This window comes from Archocentrus centrarchus, chromosome 20 (assembly GCF_007364275.1).
Source record: "Archocentrus centrarchus isolate MPI-CPG fArcCen1 chromosome 20, fArcCen1, whole genome shotgun sequence".
In the NCBI taxonomy this organism is placed as follows: Eukaryota; Metazoa; Chordata; class Actinopteri; order Cichliformes; family Cichlidae; genus Archocentrus; species Archocentrus centrarchus.
In genome coordinates this window covers 10,218,268-10,237,781 of record NC_044365.1, presented here as the reverse complement: position 1 = coordinate 10,237,781, position 19,514 = coordinate 10,218,268, and the positions used below count along the sequence as shown (strand labels likewise).

Sequence of the window (19,514 nt, the reverse complement as noted above, 5' to 3'; positions counted from 1 at the left end):
GATGTCCTTTGACAGCTCTTTGGTCTTGCCCATGGTGGTGGAGAGGTTGGAATGGAAGAAAGTGATTCTGTGGACAGGTGTGCTTCATACACATATCAAGCTGAGGTCAGGAGTATCTGTAATTGATTGGTTGTAATCTGTGTGCCAGATGGGTACACAGCCAATCTGTGGGAGCCAGAATTCTGCCTGGGTTGGGGGTTGAAATACTTATTTCAAAGACATGCAAATCAATTCATAACTTTTGTGTAATGTGTTTTTTTTCTGGAATTTTGGTTGATATTCTGTCTCCAAAATGAAACTACCATAAAAATTAGCGACTGTTCATTTCTTTGTTAGTGAGCAAACTTACAAATTCAGCAGGGGATTGAATAATAATCCCCCCCCACTCTAACTGATTGTGCCACTCTTGGCAGCATGAACTGCAATCAAGTGTTTGGGATAACTGACAATGAGTCTTTCACGTTGCTATAGAGGATTTTTTTTAACCCAGTGTCTGAAACAAGTAATTTTAGCTCTTCTCCCTTTAAAGCTACCCTTCCTTTAAACTGTCATCTGATTGCCTAACCCTCATAGAAAGAAGGTTTGAACAGCAAGTAGGATGACCATATTAGGAATATCCCCTCTCATTGACCACACAGTTACAAATGTAGAAAACAGCTGTGTTTTGATCAGGTTCAGACTGAGCTTTTGTGAGCCAAAAGCTGGTGAGTGTATTAAAATTTAAATAACATAGTGTGAGCAACCAGTACACAGACATCCCACACTGATTTCTTTCTCTTTCCTCCCGCTTAAAAATTTTTTTTTTTAATTTAATCACCTTCACATCAGAGCTGCATGTTTTTCTCACCCATCGACATGAATGAAAGAGGTCACAGCTGATTCAATGTGAAGGCAGACTGACAAGCTCTGTGCCACACAGTCATAATAATGATTACAGTAAACAATCTCAAATCCAGTCTACTCACAACCCTACACTTCACCGGGCCTTTAGGAGAGTAACATGATGTGGGAAGAAGAAGGGACAGACAAAGGTGATAAGCAAACTTGATTCCTCTCTACTTCAGTGGTTTACTCATTACACTGAAATGAAACAGGATTTCAGTGATGGAGTATTGTGTTTACACTGGGACTTTGCACCCAAACAGAGTCCCTCTGTTCTTGTGTGTGGCTACACAGACAATAATGGGCTTCTGATTGTGCTCCAACTGCTGAAGTTTAAACTATATTTGGATGCTGGAAAATTCTTAATGAAGTTCTGAGCAGATATATTAGGAACAAAGTGTATGTTATGACCTTACAATTTGTAGATATTATAGAGGTGACTTTTAAATGCCTATAAATCCATATATTTTGTTCAATGAAACCATATGACATACAGAAAATGACATTAAAGATGACATGCACTTATTCAAGCACTGTATTAAAAATGGGCATCTTAAGTGTGTGATATGTTTATGATAACATCTGGCTACATGAATGTGTCTTCCCAATATCACATATAGGTGTGTTTGTGTTCACTGACAGATGTGACTCATTGTGCCCATGGGTGGCTTGTTTGAAAGTGTTTCTAAATGTGTTCTCCTCTTCTGGCAGTAAAACACATTTAAATTAGCTTCGCTTCGCTCATGCTTTAATATGTGTCAAATCATATCTGCCTGAACAACGTGACTAACATGTGTGTGTGTAAATTAGGCTTCATGCATGTTGTAAAGCTTTCTCCCTGCCCTCGTTATCTAGTGTGTGCATATTCATGATACTCACAGCATTCATATTTTCTCTGATGTGTCAGACCATGCATCCTGAGACAAAGTCTTCTGTTCAGCCTATTAATATACAACGCAGGCTCAAAATACTCCTCTAGCCTTTGTGCGTTGACATATGTGCGTTCACACTTCGCTCCATAACATTAACAGATTAGGTGTAGGTGCGTGAGGACCAGCACTCACAGCGTTCATGTCGATGCCATTGGTGTAGGACCAGGCATGCTGGAAATACTCCTCCAGCCTCTGCCTGAGTGGGTTTGGGATCTGGTGGAAGCGGATGAACTCCCTGACTCTCAACATCTGGGTGTGGTAGCGGGCAGTCCCAGAGTACAGCCGCTGGATGATGGCCGAAACATTCCCGAAGATACTGGCATACATGAGGGCTGGAGGTGGGAGGGAAGAGAAGGAAAAGAGAACAGCAAAAGGACAGAGTGAGAAAAAAAAAAGATATGCATTAACAGACAGTATGGACCTAAAGCAGAATTCATACAGTGATGTGACTGTAAACATCTTTGGCTGGCTGTTTCCTCCATCTGAAAAGGCACAGAGTGCTTGACACTGAAATGCTTGTTGGGAAGAGGCGTGGAGAAGATAAGAAGAGGGGAAGTGGGAGCTCAAACAGCTGAAGGTACAATATAGTGAATAATGCAGATTAGCACATGCGCCATAGCTGGAGTGTGGAAATTACATACATGGACTTTAAGTTCCAGTACAGAGTTTTGAAATCTACATATTTAAACAAAGTAGACTCCAAAACTGTAGCACACATTCTGCTGGCAAAAGCGTCTTTTGGAGAAACAATACAGCAGGTTGTCTAATCTAAAAGACTTCTGTCTGTAGAGGGCAGAGAGTTTTGTGTTGTAATGTATCCTACATGAGCGTTGCTCGCTTTGTCCTGTTGTCATGTTGGATCCCGCTAACCTCTCCACCTCTGTCAGCTCCCATCACTGTCTACATCAACCACTGAAAATGCTGTGTAAAGTGTGTATTTAAATGTCTGCACATGCATGTCGAAGTGGATAGGACTGAGCTCTGCCTTTAAGTTTTGTAATGCTCATTGTAATTTCATAGCACATATCCTACAGAAGACTGTCCTTAAGTAATGGAAATTTTACAGGCCTCGGGTCAGTTTCAGGCCAAGAAAGTGCCAAGCTGTCTGGAGGAGGAGCGCAGCCCCAAATAAAATCGAAACAAAATGACCTTGTTGAACAACTGCGGGTTTTTCATTATATTCATGTATTCATTTCTCTATAAAACTGTACAAGATTTGTAGTTGTTAAAAGTAGTACAGGAGAACACAAAAAAAAAACAGGGTCAATTTTTCATTGATAGTGTCAGTTACTACCCGTATATACAAAAGTCCCTGGATATATATAGCATAACTCTAATATTATTAGGAGTAAATTATCAAGACTGGAACTAATAAACATCAAATAACTTTTTGATGGTGCTGCCAGCCTGCAGAGGCAATCACTCTGCAGAGAGGAAGTTAACTTGCCAAGCATGAATTGATGTTACAATCTCTGTTAGTGTTTTTATGAAACAATCATGACATGATTCGCCTTCTCAGGGGAAAAATATGACCTGCTGTTTTTGTGATTTAAAACTCCTCAACTTTCTAAGACTACATATATAAGAAAGCCCTTGCAAACAAATGTTGCTTCAACACATTATCCCGTTGTGTTATTGTCTGACTGAAATCACTGCAAATTCCAACCACGCACAAATTGTTTTCATAGTAAAATAATGGAAACGGAAAGCACTTGAGATATCTTGTCCCGCCTTTATTGCGTCTGATCTTTGACACGATCATATCTTTTTTTTAATAATAATCCAGGGCAAGTGCTTAATCATCTAACAAAAACCACTGCAGCTAGTTTTTGGAGTTTCCCAGATAGACACAGGTGAAATATAGTTTCTCCTTTCTCTGTAGCCCCTTAACTGGCAAGGGCCCGGTGACGGGCCGTTTGTAGTCCCTTTTATATGGCAGGCTAGACCCTCCCATTTTTATTGACACGTCATTCGGCCAATCATGTAACTGGCTGCACCAAATCACCTGACAAAGCTACGTGACGCCCTCTGAGTATTATTGGCTCTGGGAAACCCATTTCTTAACATGATTGGCCGAATGAGGTGTCAGTCAAAATGGGCGGGTCTAGCCTGCCATATAAATGCACTTCATTCGGCCGGCGGACCAGACGCAGCCAGTTAATAGGCTATGAAATGGGTTGTTCAGAGCCAATAATAACCAGAGGGTGTTATGTAGTTTTTGTCAGGTGATTTTTTTGCTGCCAGTTAAGGGGTTAAACCCAGAGCGCCCTTGTGAGTGGTATTTCCACTTGGTGCTTTCACATTGTGCTGTAGGTATGTTACCAGTTACTTTTACTTTACTTTATATTATTTATGGTGTTTTTATTTGTTACAAAACTTTCCTTGATCATGCTCTGAAGCAAACAAGCAGCTAATTGTACCATAAAATCATTACTTACATCCAATGAGCATGACACAGATGGAGAAGATCTTCTCAGAGTTGGTGTTGGGGGACACATTTCCAAATCCCACACTGGTCAGACTGCTGAAGGTGAAGTACAGCGCTGTCACATACTTGTCTTTGATGGAAGGCCCTGAACCTGGTGTGGAGGTTTACAAAGAGAGGTTACAAATCCTTCTGATGTTGATTATTTTGTTCTTCATTTGTTTTTATAATGTTAGAAGGAAACACTGGATCCTTTACTAATACTAAAATTTAATGCATTTACCAGAATGTAATAGATAGATCATGTCATTCTGTTAATTTGCACAGAACTGAGCTCACTGGTGCAGGTATTATTATCCTTGTGCCACCAGTTTACATATGATATGCTTTGGTTTTCAGTACCTGGGATAGAATCATTATAGTGTTTCCCCAACTGGTCTCCCAAGGTGTGCAGCCAGCCTATTGAACCGTTCCGCTCTACGTCACCAATTGCATACCTGGTAAAAAAAACCCAAAAAACAGCATTACAAAAATGATTTTTTTTGACATAACACTAATCAAAGTGCAAACCCATTTTCTGCTATATCAGTTTCATAGAGCAGAGATGACAAATGAAAACCAGTCAGGGTGATGATTTTGGTTTGTTTTGCAGCCACAGACCTGGGCACCACAGACCATGAACTCCCACTAAACTATTCTAGGGTTAAATGTGATGCCATCTGTCTGACTGCTAAAGCTCGGCCCAAACAGAGCCATGCAAGAGGACAATGATCCCAAGCACACCCATAAATCTACAACAGAATGACTGAAAAAGAAAAGAGTCAAGGTGCTGCAATGGCCTAAAGTTCAGATTTCAACCCGATTGAAATGCCATGGTGGCACCTTAAGAGAGCTGTGACCCCAAACCTCAATGAACTAAAGCAATGTTAGAAAGAAGACTGGGCCAAAATTTTTCCACAACCATGTGGGAGTCTGATAAAGTCATACAAAAAACAGTTACTGCTGCTAAAGGTGGTTCTACAAGCTACTAAATCATGGGTTGTTATTGTTGTAGTTTTTCACAGTACTCTATGCAGTCATGTGAAAATGTTCTTTTTTACAGGTTCAAGTTCTTCAGAAAATGCTAATCATCCACGTAAGACAAATGCAAAAGAGAACAGGATGAAAATTCAACCCTGTAGCTTGCATTGCTTGCCAATTCCCTGCTGAACAGGACATGGTACTCTCTTAGCAAACAATGCCTTGCTGCCTGAGAGAATGTGGACGGAAAGCCAGCTCTGCAGTGGAGAAAGCTGCTAAGGAACATTACATGTAGAAAGAAAACTCCAAACATAATTTTAGAGATGACAGTAAAGTTTCTATAGTATTAAAGATAAAGTTTCATTTCATTTGTTCTGACAGCAAACATTAGAGTCCAGGCCAGATTGGATTTAAAAAAAAAAGTGTGTGAACAGGTTGCTTAGTCTGGAGGAGGACGCATCATAGTTTGGGGGATGTTTTGTGCAGCAGGAGTCTTATACACTCCTGCTGCAGAAAAAGCCCTCTTCATTCCTTCCTTCCTTCCGTCCTTCCTTCCTTCCTGACTTCCTGTTGGTTTTTGAAAGCTGTACCCATCAATAATATAATTTCTAAACATCTATTCACCTACAATAGTTATTGATCACTGTATATTTCAGAATAGGAATATTTTATTGAATGCCCTAAGTAATTTTGAATAAATTGTACTAGACCAAAGCTATACTCATAGCTCATATTATTTTAAATGTTGCATGATCAAGATCATCAATATGAGAAAAAAAAATAAGTATTTGGATCTCTGCTGTATGGATTCTGCACTCACAGACAGTCTGAATCTTATGTGATTCATCAGAAGTTTATGGTATTGTACCAGATGCAAGCCAGCCAGTGAGCGATGAGGGCGAAGGTGCACATGAGAAGGAAGAGGACAGCTGCACCGTACTCTGAGTAGCGATCCAGTTTTCTGGCTACACGAACCAACCGCAGGAGGCGAGCAGTTTTCAGCAGGCCAATCAGAGTGGTGGTCTGATGGGAGTGGGTGAGAAAGAGAAAAGTGGAGATACTGTTAAGCATGGCAGAAACAAAGTCCCTTGGCTCTGATATCTCCTCACAGCACTCCCACCTGCTGTCATCCTGTCACACACACACACACACTTTTGCACACACACACACAGGTGGTGTAACTGTGGTCTTTTCCTGATGTGATTCACTGTTGAGGAGGTGGTAAAATCCTGACTCCCATTCATTACTGTGGGCTTTCTACTCCCCCTTCTTTCCACTTCAGCTGGCTCCTTCATGTCCATACAACAAATAAATAACAGGATGATTACTGCGCTGGCAGAGTGCCTGGTCCTGTGCTGTACGTGTGTGTGTGTTTGCGTGTGTGTCCTAACAGTAAATAATAGTTGTCTGTTGAGGAAAAGCTCCACTTCTTGGCTCAGTGACTCCTTCTGGGCAGTATCAGTGGAGTGAACCTTGGCAAAGCTTTCCCCGTGCAGTATTCAAAACTGGGAAATCCCACCTTCATTCTTTTTAACTTAAAGGGGTGGCTTAATTGCTACACATCATTTCTATCATTTACATAAGTCCAGTTATTTATAGTTGCATATTAGATAACACTCAGTCAGTGGAATTACCTTTAGCTGAGTTTTTGTGATCACCTTAACCTCAGCGTTTTAAATCCTCAGTGTGTGGGACGTATCCTCAGTGGCTTCAGCGTGCTACAATGCAACTCACTTACTCCTTCCTTTTACTCCCACCTCTTTCTCCAGACACCCACCTCCCACTTCCTCACATATCAAACCAACACCTCCATCAGTTCACTCTTCAATCATCCAGTAAGCCGCAGAACTTAATTACCCAGTCTCTCTTCAACGGTTGAGCTAGACTGAAACATACTGCTCCACATGCTTCTGTATTAGCGCTACAACCCTTTTTTTATTGACACATCATTAATTTTATATACGTGAGAAGTGCTGCGCAGCATGTGACTACATTTGTGTAAAGTTATTTGTTGCTCAACAGATTTCTGAGAACGAGTAGATGAGACCTACATTTTTAGCAGAAACTCTGAGAATTTTTCTCAGTTTTCCTCTTGCAACGGAATTACGATACTAAATCCTCCACAGGATTTAGTGAAAAGTGGATCAAATTTTATGTAAAAAAAAAGGATAAAACTTGCTGTTTGTGGTAAAAGAAAAAAAAGAAAGAAATTACATAATAACTGCAAGAAAATCAGGCACCTGAATTAGTATCTACTATAATATTCTGGTCTGAAATCTGAGGGGGTAATGTATGCTACCTGTATCATAACTTCAAATTCAAAAATGTACTGCTTGCTGCAGAGTCCCCCTAAAGCCCCCTGCAATGAAAACGTTCTACTTTAACATACCTCAGTGTTGTTTTTACTGTAATATAATAGAAGGCACAAGTGAAATAAATGTAGGCCATTCCTGGGAATTTTTGCCTGGAAACTGCAGCATACCCATGACAGTCTCCAAATCACGTACTCGGATATATTTATTTATTTGTAACACACCTTATCACACAGTCATACTAGAGTAAAAATAGGACAGAAACCTCCTTGAAAGTAGGAAAAATTGGTGGTTATCTGGTGATTGTGTTGAGTTTTTTCACATTTAGCAATTTAGATCAACTAGCTGTGACAACTACTTTCAATTGCAAGGCTACTGCACCAGAGGCAGCTTGACTGCAAGTAATCAGGGTCTGACTCAGACCAACTGCAATCACTCTCAGACAGATTGGTGAAGGTTTGCACATAACTGTTGTCTAGTTTATAAATGCAGACAGATCGCCAACACGTTGCAATCCATCTGAGTTAGTCTGCACCAATGCGCACAGCTCTGTCACGCGTCTCGTTGCAATAGGAGACTTGACTCAACTGGTTTCCAGCTGGTTCTATTCTGGCTGTATTCTTATATAAAAGCAAGATCACCTGATAGCAGACTGACTCTGGCCATTTTATTACCGTCTTGATGGACCAAAGTTGCTTTGAAGATTTGAAGTTGCTTTGAAATTGCTTTGTCAAATGACTGCAAGTGGCCCCATCTTTGAAGCAACTATTTCAAAGCTGGCAAGATCGCAAGTTCATTGCACACGGTCGCAGTAATTAGTGGTTTGATCCCTGGCTGATCCAGTCTGCATGCCAAAGTATCCTTGGGCAAGAGACTGAATCCTGAGTTGCTCCCAATGTGTTCATCGGAGTGTGAATGTGTGTGAATGGTAGCTAGAAAGCACTTAGATGTAGAAGAAAAAAAACAAGTGCTTGTATGACTGTGTGAATGCAACATGTCTATATAAGAACCAGTCCATTCACAGTCTCCAGCCACTGTTTTCCCTACTGTGACTGCAGCATTAGGAACTAATCCGGTCAACTTGTGTGTTTTAGCTAACGTGTCAGGAACAAATTAACTTTAACATAATGCAGTTCAGCTGAAGGCTAGTACTGGCTCTGTGGCTCATTTCAACTCAGTGTGAGTCTCTCCTGTTGTTTTGCTGTTGTTTGTGTCTTCATAGAACACAGTGGAGGAAAGATTGGTGAAGATAGATGAAGGCATACGTGAGTTGACGACAACTCGTCATGTTGTCATCAACTCGGGAATAAAAGTTTTCCTAAGACAGCTAGTCTGTCTAACTGCTCCATGTGTGATGATAGTTTTGGGCTGCAGTCACTCCTGTGTCTCTTAAGTGTTCCATGGCCTTTTGTTTCTGCTGACACTGGAACAGTGTCCTGTGTTCTGGACCTCCTGTTTTATCTCTGCACAAACAAAACACACACTTTTGGTAATTTGGACCAGCACTGAGTTCCAGTCGTTCCAGTCAGTGACGCTATGAGTGAGGCTTGCAGATGCAGAGGGAGAGGTTGGGACTTAATCTCCTAATCATAGCTCCTTGCATACTACATGAGGCAAAAATATAAAATTAGGCCTGAGCTATTTTAAAGCATTAATTTCATAAAAAAAAATGCAATTTTGATGACCAGAGATGAGTTTTAGGTCTTGTGTACTCTGTGCTGATGTAAGACATGTTTTGTTTTGATGCTTGGTCATGGCTGACTACAAATGAACTTCCCTACGGAGACAATTAAATTATGAAACAAAAACTAATCCACCTCTGCCTCTCTCTTTATTTCCTATTCCCCATCCCTCTACCTTTCTCTTTTCATCTTTTTGCTTGTTATCTTCACTTTATTGCATTACATAAAAACACTGGCAGAGATGGCAGACAAGATGTCACTGCACCATTTGTCTCTGTTTTTTCCCCTTCATCTCACTACCACTTCATCTTGGTGTCTTCCTTCCGCCCTCCCTCAGCAATTCACTGCAGTATAGAAACAGGCAGCACTCTATCTCCCTCCATCGTGACATACCTCCTCTCCATTGCGGTAGATGAGCAGGTCAAAGGGAATAGCAGCCACCATGTCGATGAGGAACCAGCCTTTGAAATAGTGGACAGCTATACGCACTGGGTGGCTCACCACTTCGTCATTAGAGTTTACATATGTTGTCCTGAGAGAAAGAGTGAGGATTATGTAAAAACTGCAGACAATAATAGCTGTTGGTGCAATATTTTTGACACAACTTTGTAAAATTGACTGTAAAATTTGGTTTTGAATAATGCCTCAAGGAGAGTTTCTTCTTTTACAACCAACTCTAATTAACAGAATAATGTGTGCAGAGGGATAGTGATTGGGAATTAGATATTTTTTCACATTTGTATTTAATAGCACCAAATCTGACTACCTGAAGTTAATAAGGATGTCAATAATGAACATGATGTCCACAATGAGGTCCACCACATTGAGAGGAGAGCAGGAGTAAATGCAACTGTGCATGGCTACCTCTTCCTGAGAGGAGAGGAGAGGAGAGGAGAGGAGAGGAGAGGAGAGGAAAGAGCAACAAAAAACAAAGAAAACAAGTGTAGACAGAAGAAGAAAATCATAAACTGTATTTAAGGCTAAAAATAAAGCACATCTTTCAAATGGATTAGCATTCAGGGTTTGAAGACCATTTACATATGCATATGCAACCCTATGTAAACATGAAAAAGGGACAAAGTTTTGCAATTTGTCATCATGCTTTATGAATTCAATTCAGCTGGCAGCAGGCTGATTAAAAAGGACCTACAGTAGTTCCAACTCCATATTTTTATTTTTGGACTCCACTGGAGCAGGTATGCAAAAATCAAAATTCAAATAAGTCTAATTAATCTTCTACTGGGGCAGGTTGGTGGTACTTCTCTGCTTACAGCCAGACCTGTGTGCCCAAAATGACAATATTAGGGATATCTGCTCTCAGTGACATCATACAGAGCCCAAAGCAGTATAACTGTCTGAAACTTGACTGTTTAGAATAGTCTAAAGCCTGGGCTTTGAGCTCACAGGTACTACTTGCACATACGCTGACCTTATTATTATTTAAAATTAGTGTCATTTTTAATATGAGCATCCACCACAGTAACAGTAGACACGAGACAGAAAACAAGGAAACACACACTAGATCCACTTAATGAGTCTTTCCTTTGGTAAGAGCTTACCTGATCATTGAGGAGGAATGCGGCTGAGTAGGGAGTCAAGATGGCGGTGTAGATGACCAGCAGCAGAATGAGCCAGTCCCACACCGCCTTGAAGGGACTGTAGTGCAACACCGTCCATTTGTGGATTCGAGGAGCCTGCAGCTTGTACTCTGGTAACACATCTGCACCCAGAGACAGCACCTGTGTGGAGACAGGAAGACAGAGAGGGTTGATCAGACATTCAATAATTGGACACAGAAGAGTGGAAGAGAAGTGATGAGACAAAAGGTAGAAGAAGGTGTGCGTGCGTGCGTGCGTGTGTGTGTGTGTGTGTGTGAAGCAGGGAAAAAGAGGAAAAGTAAAGAGAAGAAACTGTCTCGCGGCAAGATGATGCAGTGATCTGAGATCCAAAATATATGATATATGAATATGCAAATTATGGGCACACACACGCACACACACACAAACATCCTGAACATATAGTGATTTCATGAAATATACATAGTCATTCATTTATGCAGTCTGTCTTCAGTGGCTACAGCAGCAGTGTTTTGCAATTACAGCAACAGAGCCAACCCAGAGAAGATGATGAGACCTGTTCTGAAGGCACTGATTCTTTTAAGGCCACCATACCAGTCAGCCAATTTCCAACCAGGCTCACACACACACACACACACACACACACACACACACACACACACACACACACACACACACACACACACACACACACGCGCGCCAAAGCTATGATTCCTGTCATATTTCTCTGTACCAGTGGCTCTGATGCAAATGCTTTACCATGTAAGTGACAAGTGACAAGGAACCACATATAAGCATTCAAACACATACTGTATATACAAACAGACTCAGATCCTTTTCCTCTCTCTTCCCCATCTCACACAAAAGCTCACCAAGAGTGAAATATTGGGTGCTATGGTGCAATTCTAAGTAGCTTTACTCGCAGTAATGTATTCAATCTCCTGGACTGCACTCTGCCTGGAAGAAAGCAGGAATGAATCAGTGTAAAGAGTCATTAAAACAGCCTGCCTGGTAGAATCGCACAGTGAACAGCGAAGCTCGACTGTTGTGCTGAAAGCAAGGGCATAGAAACACTGAGCATATGACAAATCTAGAAGTGAATTTGACTGACTTTTGGAGCTGTGTGGTGTACCCACACAGGCAGCAGGACAATCAGCATTAGGTTGGCTGGCTTGATAACTGATGCCTTGATCTCACACATACCACTTTTATATTAAATGCAAAGCGTAATCAAAAAGCTCCACATCTGTGCCTGCAAAAAGCAAAAAGCATACCTGATCTAAAATTGGCAACTATTCCTGTCAAATCTGGCCCTTTGTGAACCGCTGCTTGTGTTCCAGACCTTCTGCTACATTTGGATCGCTCCCGTTCTGACCTGAATTGGATATTTGATTTCAAATATAAGAGCGCAAACATGAATGTCTTTGTCCAATTTTCATGTGGTGGTTCAACACTGGGGCAACAAGAGCCGGGTCTCTAGCTTAAACCCATTCACTGGAAGACACCACGCTGTGTAAGGCTGAAGGAGGAGAATCAGATCAGGATATAAAGTCTTCTGACACTCAGATTCAGTGTGTTTGTTCATAAACCAGCCTTGGTTAATTGTATTTTACTGAATTTACAGTAAATCCAAGGACTGCGCCTGTCCCTTTCCATCTTTTTGTCTTTCTTTCTTTTATTTTTCAAGCATTGTTTTTAAACCTTGGTATTTATTCAAGTTTGTTAAAAGCGAAAATGTAGTGAAGCTCCTGAAGAGGCAATCTGAAGAGTTTTACTGTGACACAAATCTACTTTAACCTCCTGAGGTGTCTGAGGAAGAGCACTTGGCATAAAAAGCCTCAAATGTGCTGCTTGCCATGATGATGCCCTGAGCACACCTTTTTTTTTTTTTTTTTGCCAGGCCAAAAAATCTTTACTGCCCCACCTACTCCACTCACCACATTCGTCTCCTGGCTACTTTGTCCTCTTCCCCAAAATGGACTTCAAGTTGGAGAGTCACCATTCTCAACAACAGAGGAAGTCTAGCACACACTACAGATCAGCAAGACAAATGGCTCAGAATGGGAATTCTAAGGATTGAGCCAAAGTAATAGGAGTGCTGGGAACCTTTAACAGCCATGAAGGGGATACCAACCAAAACTGAATCAGCTACAGATTTATTAAAATTTTTCTAGTTGGAGTAGCACAGCTTTTTGATTATGCAGTCCAACACACTGACAACTATGGACTAGAGGTGATGAAAAGGATGGATGTGACCAGGCGAGGAGCTTTATGACAGAAAAAAGTGTTTGAGATGAAAGAAAAGAGATTGCTTTCACTTTGGTACATTTTGATTGATGTGTTTTTTTTTTTTAGATTTGACTTTGCAAGCAGTGCTTGAATCATCACAGTGTTAATGTACGACACAAGGAGACATCTGCGTTTTCAGAGTCTACTCTAAGCTCAAGTTTGTAATCTCTTTACTGTGTGTGTCTGTGTGTGTGTGTATACAGTGTTTAACAACAAAGTAAAGACAAAATTATGTTCATAAAGTAGAATGAGGAAAACCAAATTTATTGAAATAAAGCAAGGGAAACAAACGTGTCTTTTTCTTCTGCTCCTTGATGGGACAGATTGCTCAAGACTCTTCCTTCACCTCCTCTCACCTCTTCATTTTTTTCTAGTGCACTCCGCTGAGCTTTCATTACTCATTTCTACACTCCATGCTCCTGCTTCTCCCTGGCCTCCCGCTGACCTGTTACATCTTTCGTCTTTTCTAATTTCATCTTTTTGTACCTGTCCTCCATCCAGCAATCCTTGGTCCACCTTTCCATTTCCTTCTCTTCTTCCCCAGCACCCCAGTCACATTTCACACATTCGTCCTGTGACCTAATACCATTCATCCCGCCTCCAGTCTCACCTTTCTTTCTTCTCCAGCTCAAAGCACTGGCTTTTCATTCCTTTCTACATTCTCTCATCCTCAGTCATCCTACTCTCTTTGAGTCTCAGGAACCTTCCTCCTTCATGCTTCCTTCACATCACTATCTGTATCTTTACCTAGTGTGCTCAATACCCAACTATGATTAAACCAGCCCGAAAACATCAAACGTGCCATTATCTGATATCCCCAATTCTCTTTATATTTCCTCAACAGTTGTTTTGATACATTTCACAGCAAAACATTTTCTTGATTTATTAAAAATAAGCAAGTAATATTTCAGCGTGTGTCCTCTCTGTACGTGAGCCAAGGCAGTGCTTCAGAATTCGGACTTCTGAATCCAGATATGCCCACAGGCCCACATGATGCTCAATAATGCACCCACACACCCCTCGAGTTCAGTCAAGTGCCCCTCTCAGCTGTGCGTCCCCTCCTGGAGTATCTCGCGGGATATTTTTAGCCATCTGTGTGAAACTGAAAAACACTGCCATGAGGACTGTTAAAAGTGCAGATGTCAAGACACATTTAATTGCAGTTAGGGCAAGTTGTATTTGAGGACAGCACTGGAGGGGGGAGTCTTACAGCGAGGAGAGGAGCAGTTTACAGAGCTGTCCACCTGCATTATCAAGACGATATGTTTTTCTCACTTCACCCACAACATGCTGTTTGTTCCTGATGGTGGTCTACAGAGTGGAAATCCTCCAGTCTAGGAGACAGCAGCGTCACTGGAGAACATCATCTTTGCTAATATTTATCCCTGAAACTGATGGGATTCATGTGGACTGCTTCTGACATGCTGGGTTTGGGGGTTGACTGGACTAAATTTTCTTACTTAACTGCTTGGCTTAAAACTACAGACAAAATTAACTAGCTTAGACATTAAGAGGCAATTTGAAGTCTGGGCTGGCATAATACAGGCTGACAGCACAAGATTCAAACACAAGCCTAAGCTCAGGCTGTCCATTAGATTGCTTCAGTGTCAGCTTTGTTTTATTTGACACTGTGGGCTTTAGAGTGAGAAGAGAGACATAAGAGGACAAGCGATGACAAGACAGAAATCAAGTTTAAAATCCAAATTGTCAGATACCTGGTATGCACCAAAACCATCAAGGCTATCACATTCTCTTTACATAGTGAAAAGTCACTTTTCAGTGCAATGACAGGATGCCAGAGGGCTAATGCAAGCATTACGGAAGGCTCGTTGTATTCATATTTTTAGAGCAAGAAATCGATAAAGCTAAACTGGCCAGAGAGTAAATACTACATCTAAGGAAATTAGAAGAAAGAGGAGTGTGGAGACAGAAAGATAAAGAAAGGGATAAACAAGAAGACATGACAACGTTTGACCTGCTGGATGGTTTGCTCACAAGAACTGAACAAAGATAATAATGTAAAGAAAAGGTAGCCCATTTATACAGCAACACACAAAGCCTGGGACTGTGAAGGGGATGACTCACCTTTTTACAGGCAACAAAGTTTAAATAGCGCACACTCACACCTACACCTACACTTGGGAGGTGTTTTATACAGCTGCTGCCATGAAAAAAAATAGCTGATGACTGAACAGCCAAAGCTACTTCCATCATTAATCTTCAATCAAATCTTCTAGCAGTGCAGAAGACTGAGCCAAAGGTGCTGGCACACACAGAGCTACACACCCCAGTGCTTTCCACACAAAGTTGACAGATTAAAAGGTAACTGACTGGAAAGTCACAGTACACCTGAACAACCGGCTTACAGTATAGTTCTCATTTGAAAGAAAGTTTCTTATCTCGTGCAACCAAAGTGGTGGTGACATCCTCTGCATTTTACAGGCAGCTCATAACAACTGTTTAGTTTTATTAACGGGCGCAAGTTGCTTTTAGCTTAGATGAACTTCCTTGGATCTTGAGTTGGACGACCCTTCACTTCAGCTCTCTGAAGTTGCACTGTTACGTTTATCAATCTTGACACCCTGCCAGCTGAAAACTTTGTGGTGTCTCAGAGGGGAGTGAACAAAAAGAAACCGCACAACATCAACGGTTAATGGCAGCCAAAGGCAGTTAGACACCACGTAGCAACCATCTGCTTGGTAGGGGTGTTGATGGTTTTGGAAGGCTTTCATTTCTCACATTGTGTGAGATTCATCTGGCACGAGTGCTTCTGTAGATCAGTGTAAACTTTGAAAAAAAAAAGGACAATAACAAAAAGAGAATTAAAAACTTTAGTCCAAGAAAGCAGATAAAGGAAGAAAACCTCCTCTGAGCTCAGTTATAAGGATATTTATAGCAAAACATTCATTACAGTCTTTTCAGTTGGCTCTTTGTTTCAATTTATACTGAAGGAGTTGGCGGAAGGAACTTTTTCAATCAACTGCAGTCCAAAAGCTCAAAGTATCACGAGAGAGTGTGTCATATGAAAACCTCTCTTCACTTCTGTGGTGTGATGTCAGCCACATGAGAGTTGGTCTAGATAGAAAGATAGAAATGTTACTTATTTTGATAATTCAGTAATGCCCATGCTTGTAAAAACACTGGAGACATACTGTATGCTGATCAAGCATGACTTTGACCACCTGCCTAATTTTATGTTGGTCCCCCTTTTGCTGTCAAAACAGCCCTGACCCACTGAGCCTTGGACTCCACTAGACCCCTGGAGGTGTGCTGTGGTACCTGCACCAAGATGTTAGCAAGGGATCCTTAATGTGGAGGACCCATGGATTGGATTTGTTTATCCAGTACATCACACAGATGCTCAATTGGACTGAGATCTGGGGAAGTTGGAGTCCAAGTCAACACCTCAGACTCGTTGTTGTGCTCCTCGAACCATTCCTGAACCATTTTTGCTTCGTGGCAGGCTGCATTATCCAGCTGAAAGAGGTCAAAGCCATAAGGCCATGAAAGGATTTACATGACCAGCAAAAATGCTAAGATAGGTGGTATATGTCAAAGTAACCAGCAGAACATTACCCACAGCATCACACTGCCTCCACAGGCTTGCCTTCTTCCCATAGTGCATCCTGGTGCCAGGTGTTCCCCATATAAGCAATGCACACACACCCAGCCGTCCACGTGATGCAAAAGAAAATGTGATTCATCAGACCAGGCCGCTTTCTTCCATTGCTCCGTGGTCCAGTTCTGATGTTTATGTGCCCTTTGCTGGTGCTTTCAGCCGTGGACAGGGCTCAGCATGGGCACCCTGACTGGTCTGCTGCTATGCAGCCCATACACAACAAACTGTATTCTGTATTCTGACACCTTTCTATCAGAACCAGCATTAACTTTGCAGGCAATTTGAGCTACAGTAGCTCACTTGTTGGATTGGACCACATAGGCCAGCCTTCGTTCCCCACGTCCATCAGAGCCATGAGCCTTGGCCATCCATGACCCTGTTACTGGTTCACCACTGTCCCTTCTTTAGACCACTTTTGATAGATCCTGACCACTGCAGACTGGGAACACCCCACAAGAGCTGCAGTTTTGGAGATGCTCTGACCCAGTCATCTAGCCATCACAATTTGGCCTCAAATCCGTACACTGCCCATTTTTCCTGCTTCTAACACATCAGCTTTGAAGACAAATGTTCACTTGCTCCCTGATATATCCCACCCACTAACAGGTGCCATGATGAAGAGATAATCAGTTATTCACTCCACCTGTCAGTGGAGTGAATGTTATGCCTGATTGGTGTAATTACTCACATGCTCAAAGGCAATATTTGCATTGATTAAGGTTGGCTGTTTCTACTTCATTTCAATACAAAATATACACTCAGATGCACAGATCTCAGCACAGATGTCAAGTGCTGCTTTATCAGAAGAAATTGGAAATGTTAAGTTCTCACTTCTGTTTGGGAAATCAAAGTACCTGCTCATTAGCACCTGCCTCATGGAGTGCACTGTATGGATACACACTTTGGATCAATACATGAGTGTGACTAGCACATATGTTTAGAGTGACATTTCAAAGACTTGTAAAGTACCTAAGAAACACTTTGGACACATACACTTCCATTGTGACCTGTTCAATAGGTCAGGCTGCTGGTCTAGTCTTGGCATTTAAAAAATAAAAAACAAAATACATATTTGTAGTTATGTTATGAAACATATATCAAAAATATATCGCAAAATATATCAAATCGGGAAGTGTTCTGAACAAAGAGATGAAGGGAATAGGAAGAGAGAGAAAATAAATAACTTGCACACACAAATCTTTAGAAAAAAACATGTGTGTGAGAGAGAGAGTATGTGTGTGATAGCAGGAGCTAGTGAAAAAGACAGAGAAGGTTAGACAAACAAGGCCAGGAGGGATGAATGTACAGAAAGGCAAAGAAAAAGCTGAAAAGTCAAAAAAGTATTTTTAAAAAAGTGGCAAAGAGAGCAGCAATGACAAAGCCTGACAGAGGACAGTGTGCATGACACATGGTCACAAATGTCATTTCTAATATAGAAAATGTTAGTGCATGCTCATTTGGATTTGCATGGCAGTTTAGTCACGCTCTGCCAACTTAAGGGGTCCACATAGAGGAAGAGACCAGCAGCGATGTGATGACCAGAGAGCATGGAGTGAACTTCTTCAACTTGCAGCAACGGCAGGTGAAAAAACACTGACAGCATGAACTACAAATGGCAGCAAAATAGTTAAAAGGTTTTCTCACGAGCAGAGATTCTCTGCTCACGACCAACTGTCAGCTGCAGAGGTAGTAAGTGAACTGTTGTGAATGTAAACAGTGGTCAGTGCCTTGTAAATTAATAGAGCAGTGATTAACAGAGTGTGAGTCTGTGCTCCCTGGTGGGGAGCAAAGGTACTGAAATATACATTTATTTATTTATCTAAAAAGTAACTTTGGTTAGTTTGTGATATTACTCATACTCTCTTGTTTTAAAGTGTCACAGTGGTAGGCGGGTCACACATTGGCCTTAACAGGTTACACATGACTGGGTAGCATTAGCAATTTATAGCCAACAGCTTGTGCTTTTTATGTTTTTTGAATATAAATTTCAAGGAAATACATCAGTTTCTGTTGTATTTTGATTAGAGTGAAGATTTAAGATTGGGTGGTCCCTGTGGGATTTTCTGTTTAAGTGGGCTGCAGCACTCTTGACTTTGGGAACGTCCGTCACTGATGTGAGTTCATCACTGTGATCTTCATCTAAGATTATCTACTTGGTTAAAGATCAGAACCTTTCATGCTGAGGCCATCATACTGTAAGTGTTAGCTAAAAGGTAATAAAGTGCTCATGAGTCATTATAAGCTGCATTTCACATGTTAAAAAGATTTAAGCAAGTTAAGTTTAACTAACTTACTCTTTGTGTCATTAAACCTTTACTGAATTTTCTGTTCTTTTGTAAAAGAGTATACACACTTTATGGATTTAACAGCTGCTAATTATGCACCAATTAATAGTTAACTATTTGTTTTGCAGCTAGTGGATATAAACCAAAAAAAAATGCCTTATTAAGGTTAATGACTCTATCATTAATCTGGTTCATTTTAATGAGCATCTAATCATGAACCTTAAGTGTCTTTTTTACTCATTAATTAATGCTTGTTACAAGGCCATTAATATGAAATGTTACTGAAACTGGTATTGGCTGGTGGTGAAATACATGACATGGACCTGATCCCTCAGTGTCAGTCAGTCCATTATTGAAATACTCTTTTTTTTTTTAATGTGTCTGTTTGTTGGTAATTTCCTGGTCAAAAGTTGAGCTGTTGATAAAAACTTACCTCAGACTACAAAATCTTTGTGGTTTTTCCCAATACAATTCTTCAGTTGTCTGCAGCT

At 41.0% G+C, this 19,514-nt stretch overlaps 1 protein-coding gene across 1 annotated transcript in view; it reads right to left on the bottom strand.

Moving 5' to 3' along the window:
- Nucleotides 1-19,514, bottom strand: part of kcnh2b (potassium voltage-gated channel, subfamily H (eag-related), member 2b) — a 241,070-nt gene that overhangs the window by 19,995 nt on the left and 201,561 nt on the right. The window contains exons 7-13 of the mRNA XM_030756201.1: nt 10,813-10,992; nt 10,020-10,123; nt 9,647-9,785; nt 6,128-6,282; nt 4,642-4,736; nt 4,253-4,393; nt 1,947-2,146 (exon numbers count right to left, since the gene is read on the bottom strand). Coding sequence (XP_030612061.1) covers nt 1,947-2,146; nt 4,253-4,393; nt 4,642-4,736; nt 6,128-6,282; nt 9,647-9,785; nt 10,020-10,123; nt 10,813-10,992 — 1,014 coding nt within the window. The remainder of the gene's footprint in view (nt 1-1,946; nt 2,147-4,252; nt 4,394-4,641; nt 4,737-6,127; nt 6,283-9,646; nt 9,786-10,019; nt 10,124-10,812; nt 10,993-19,514) is intronic.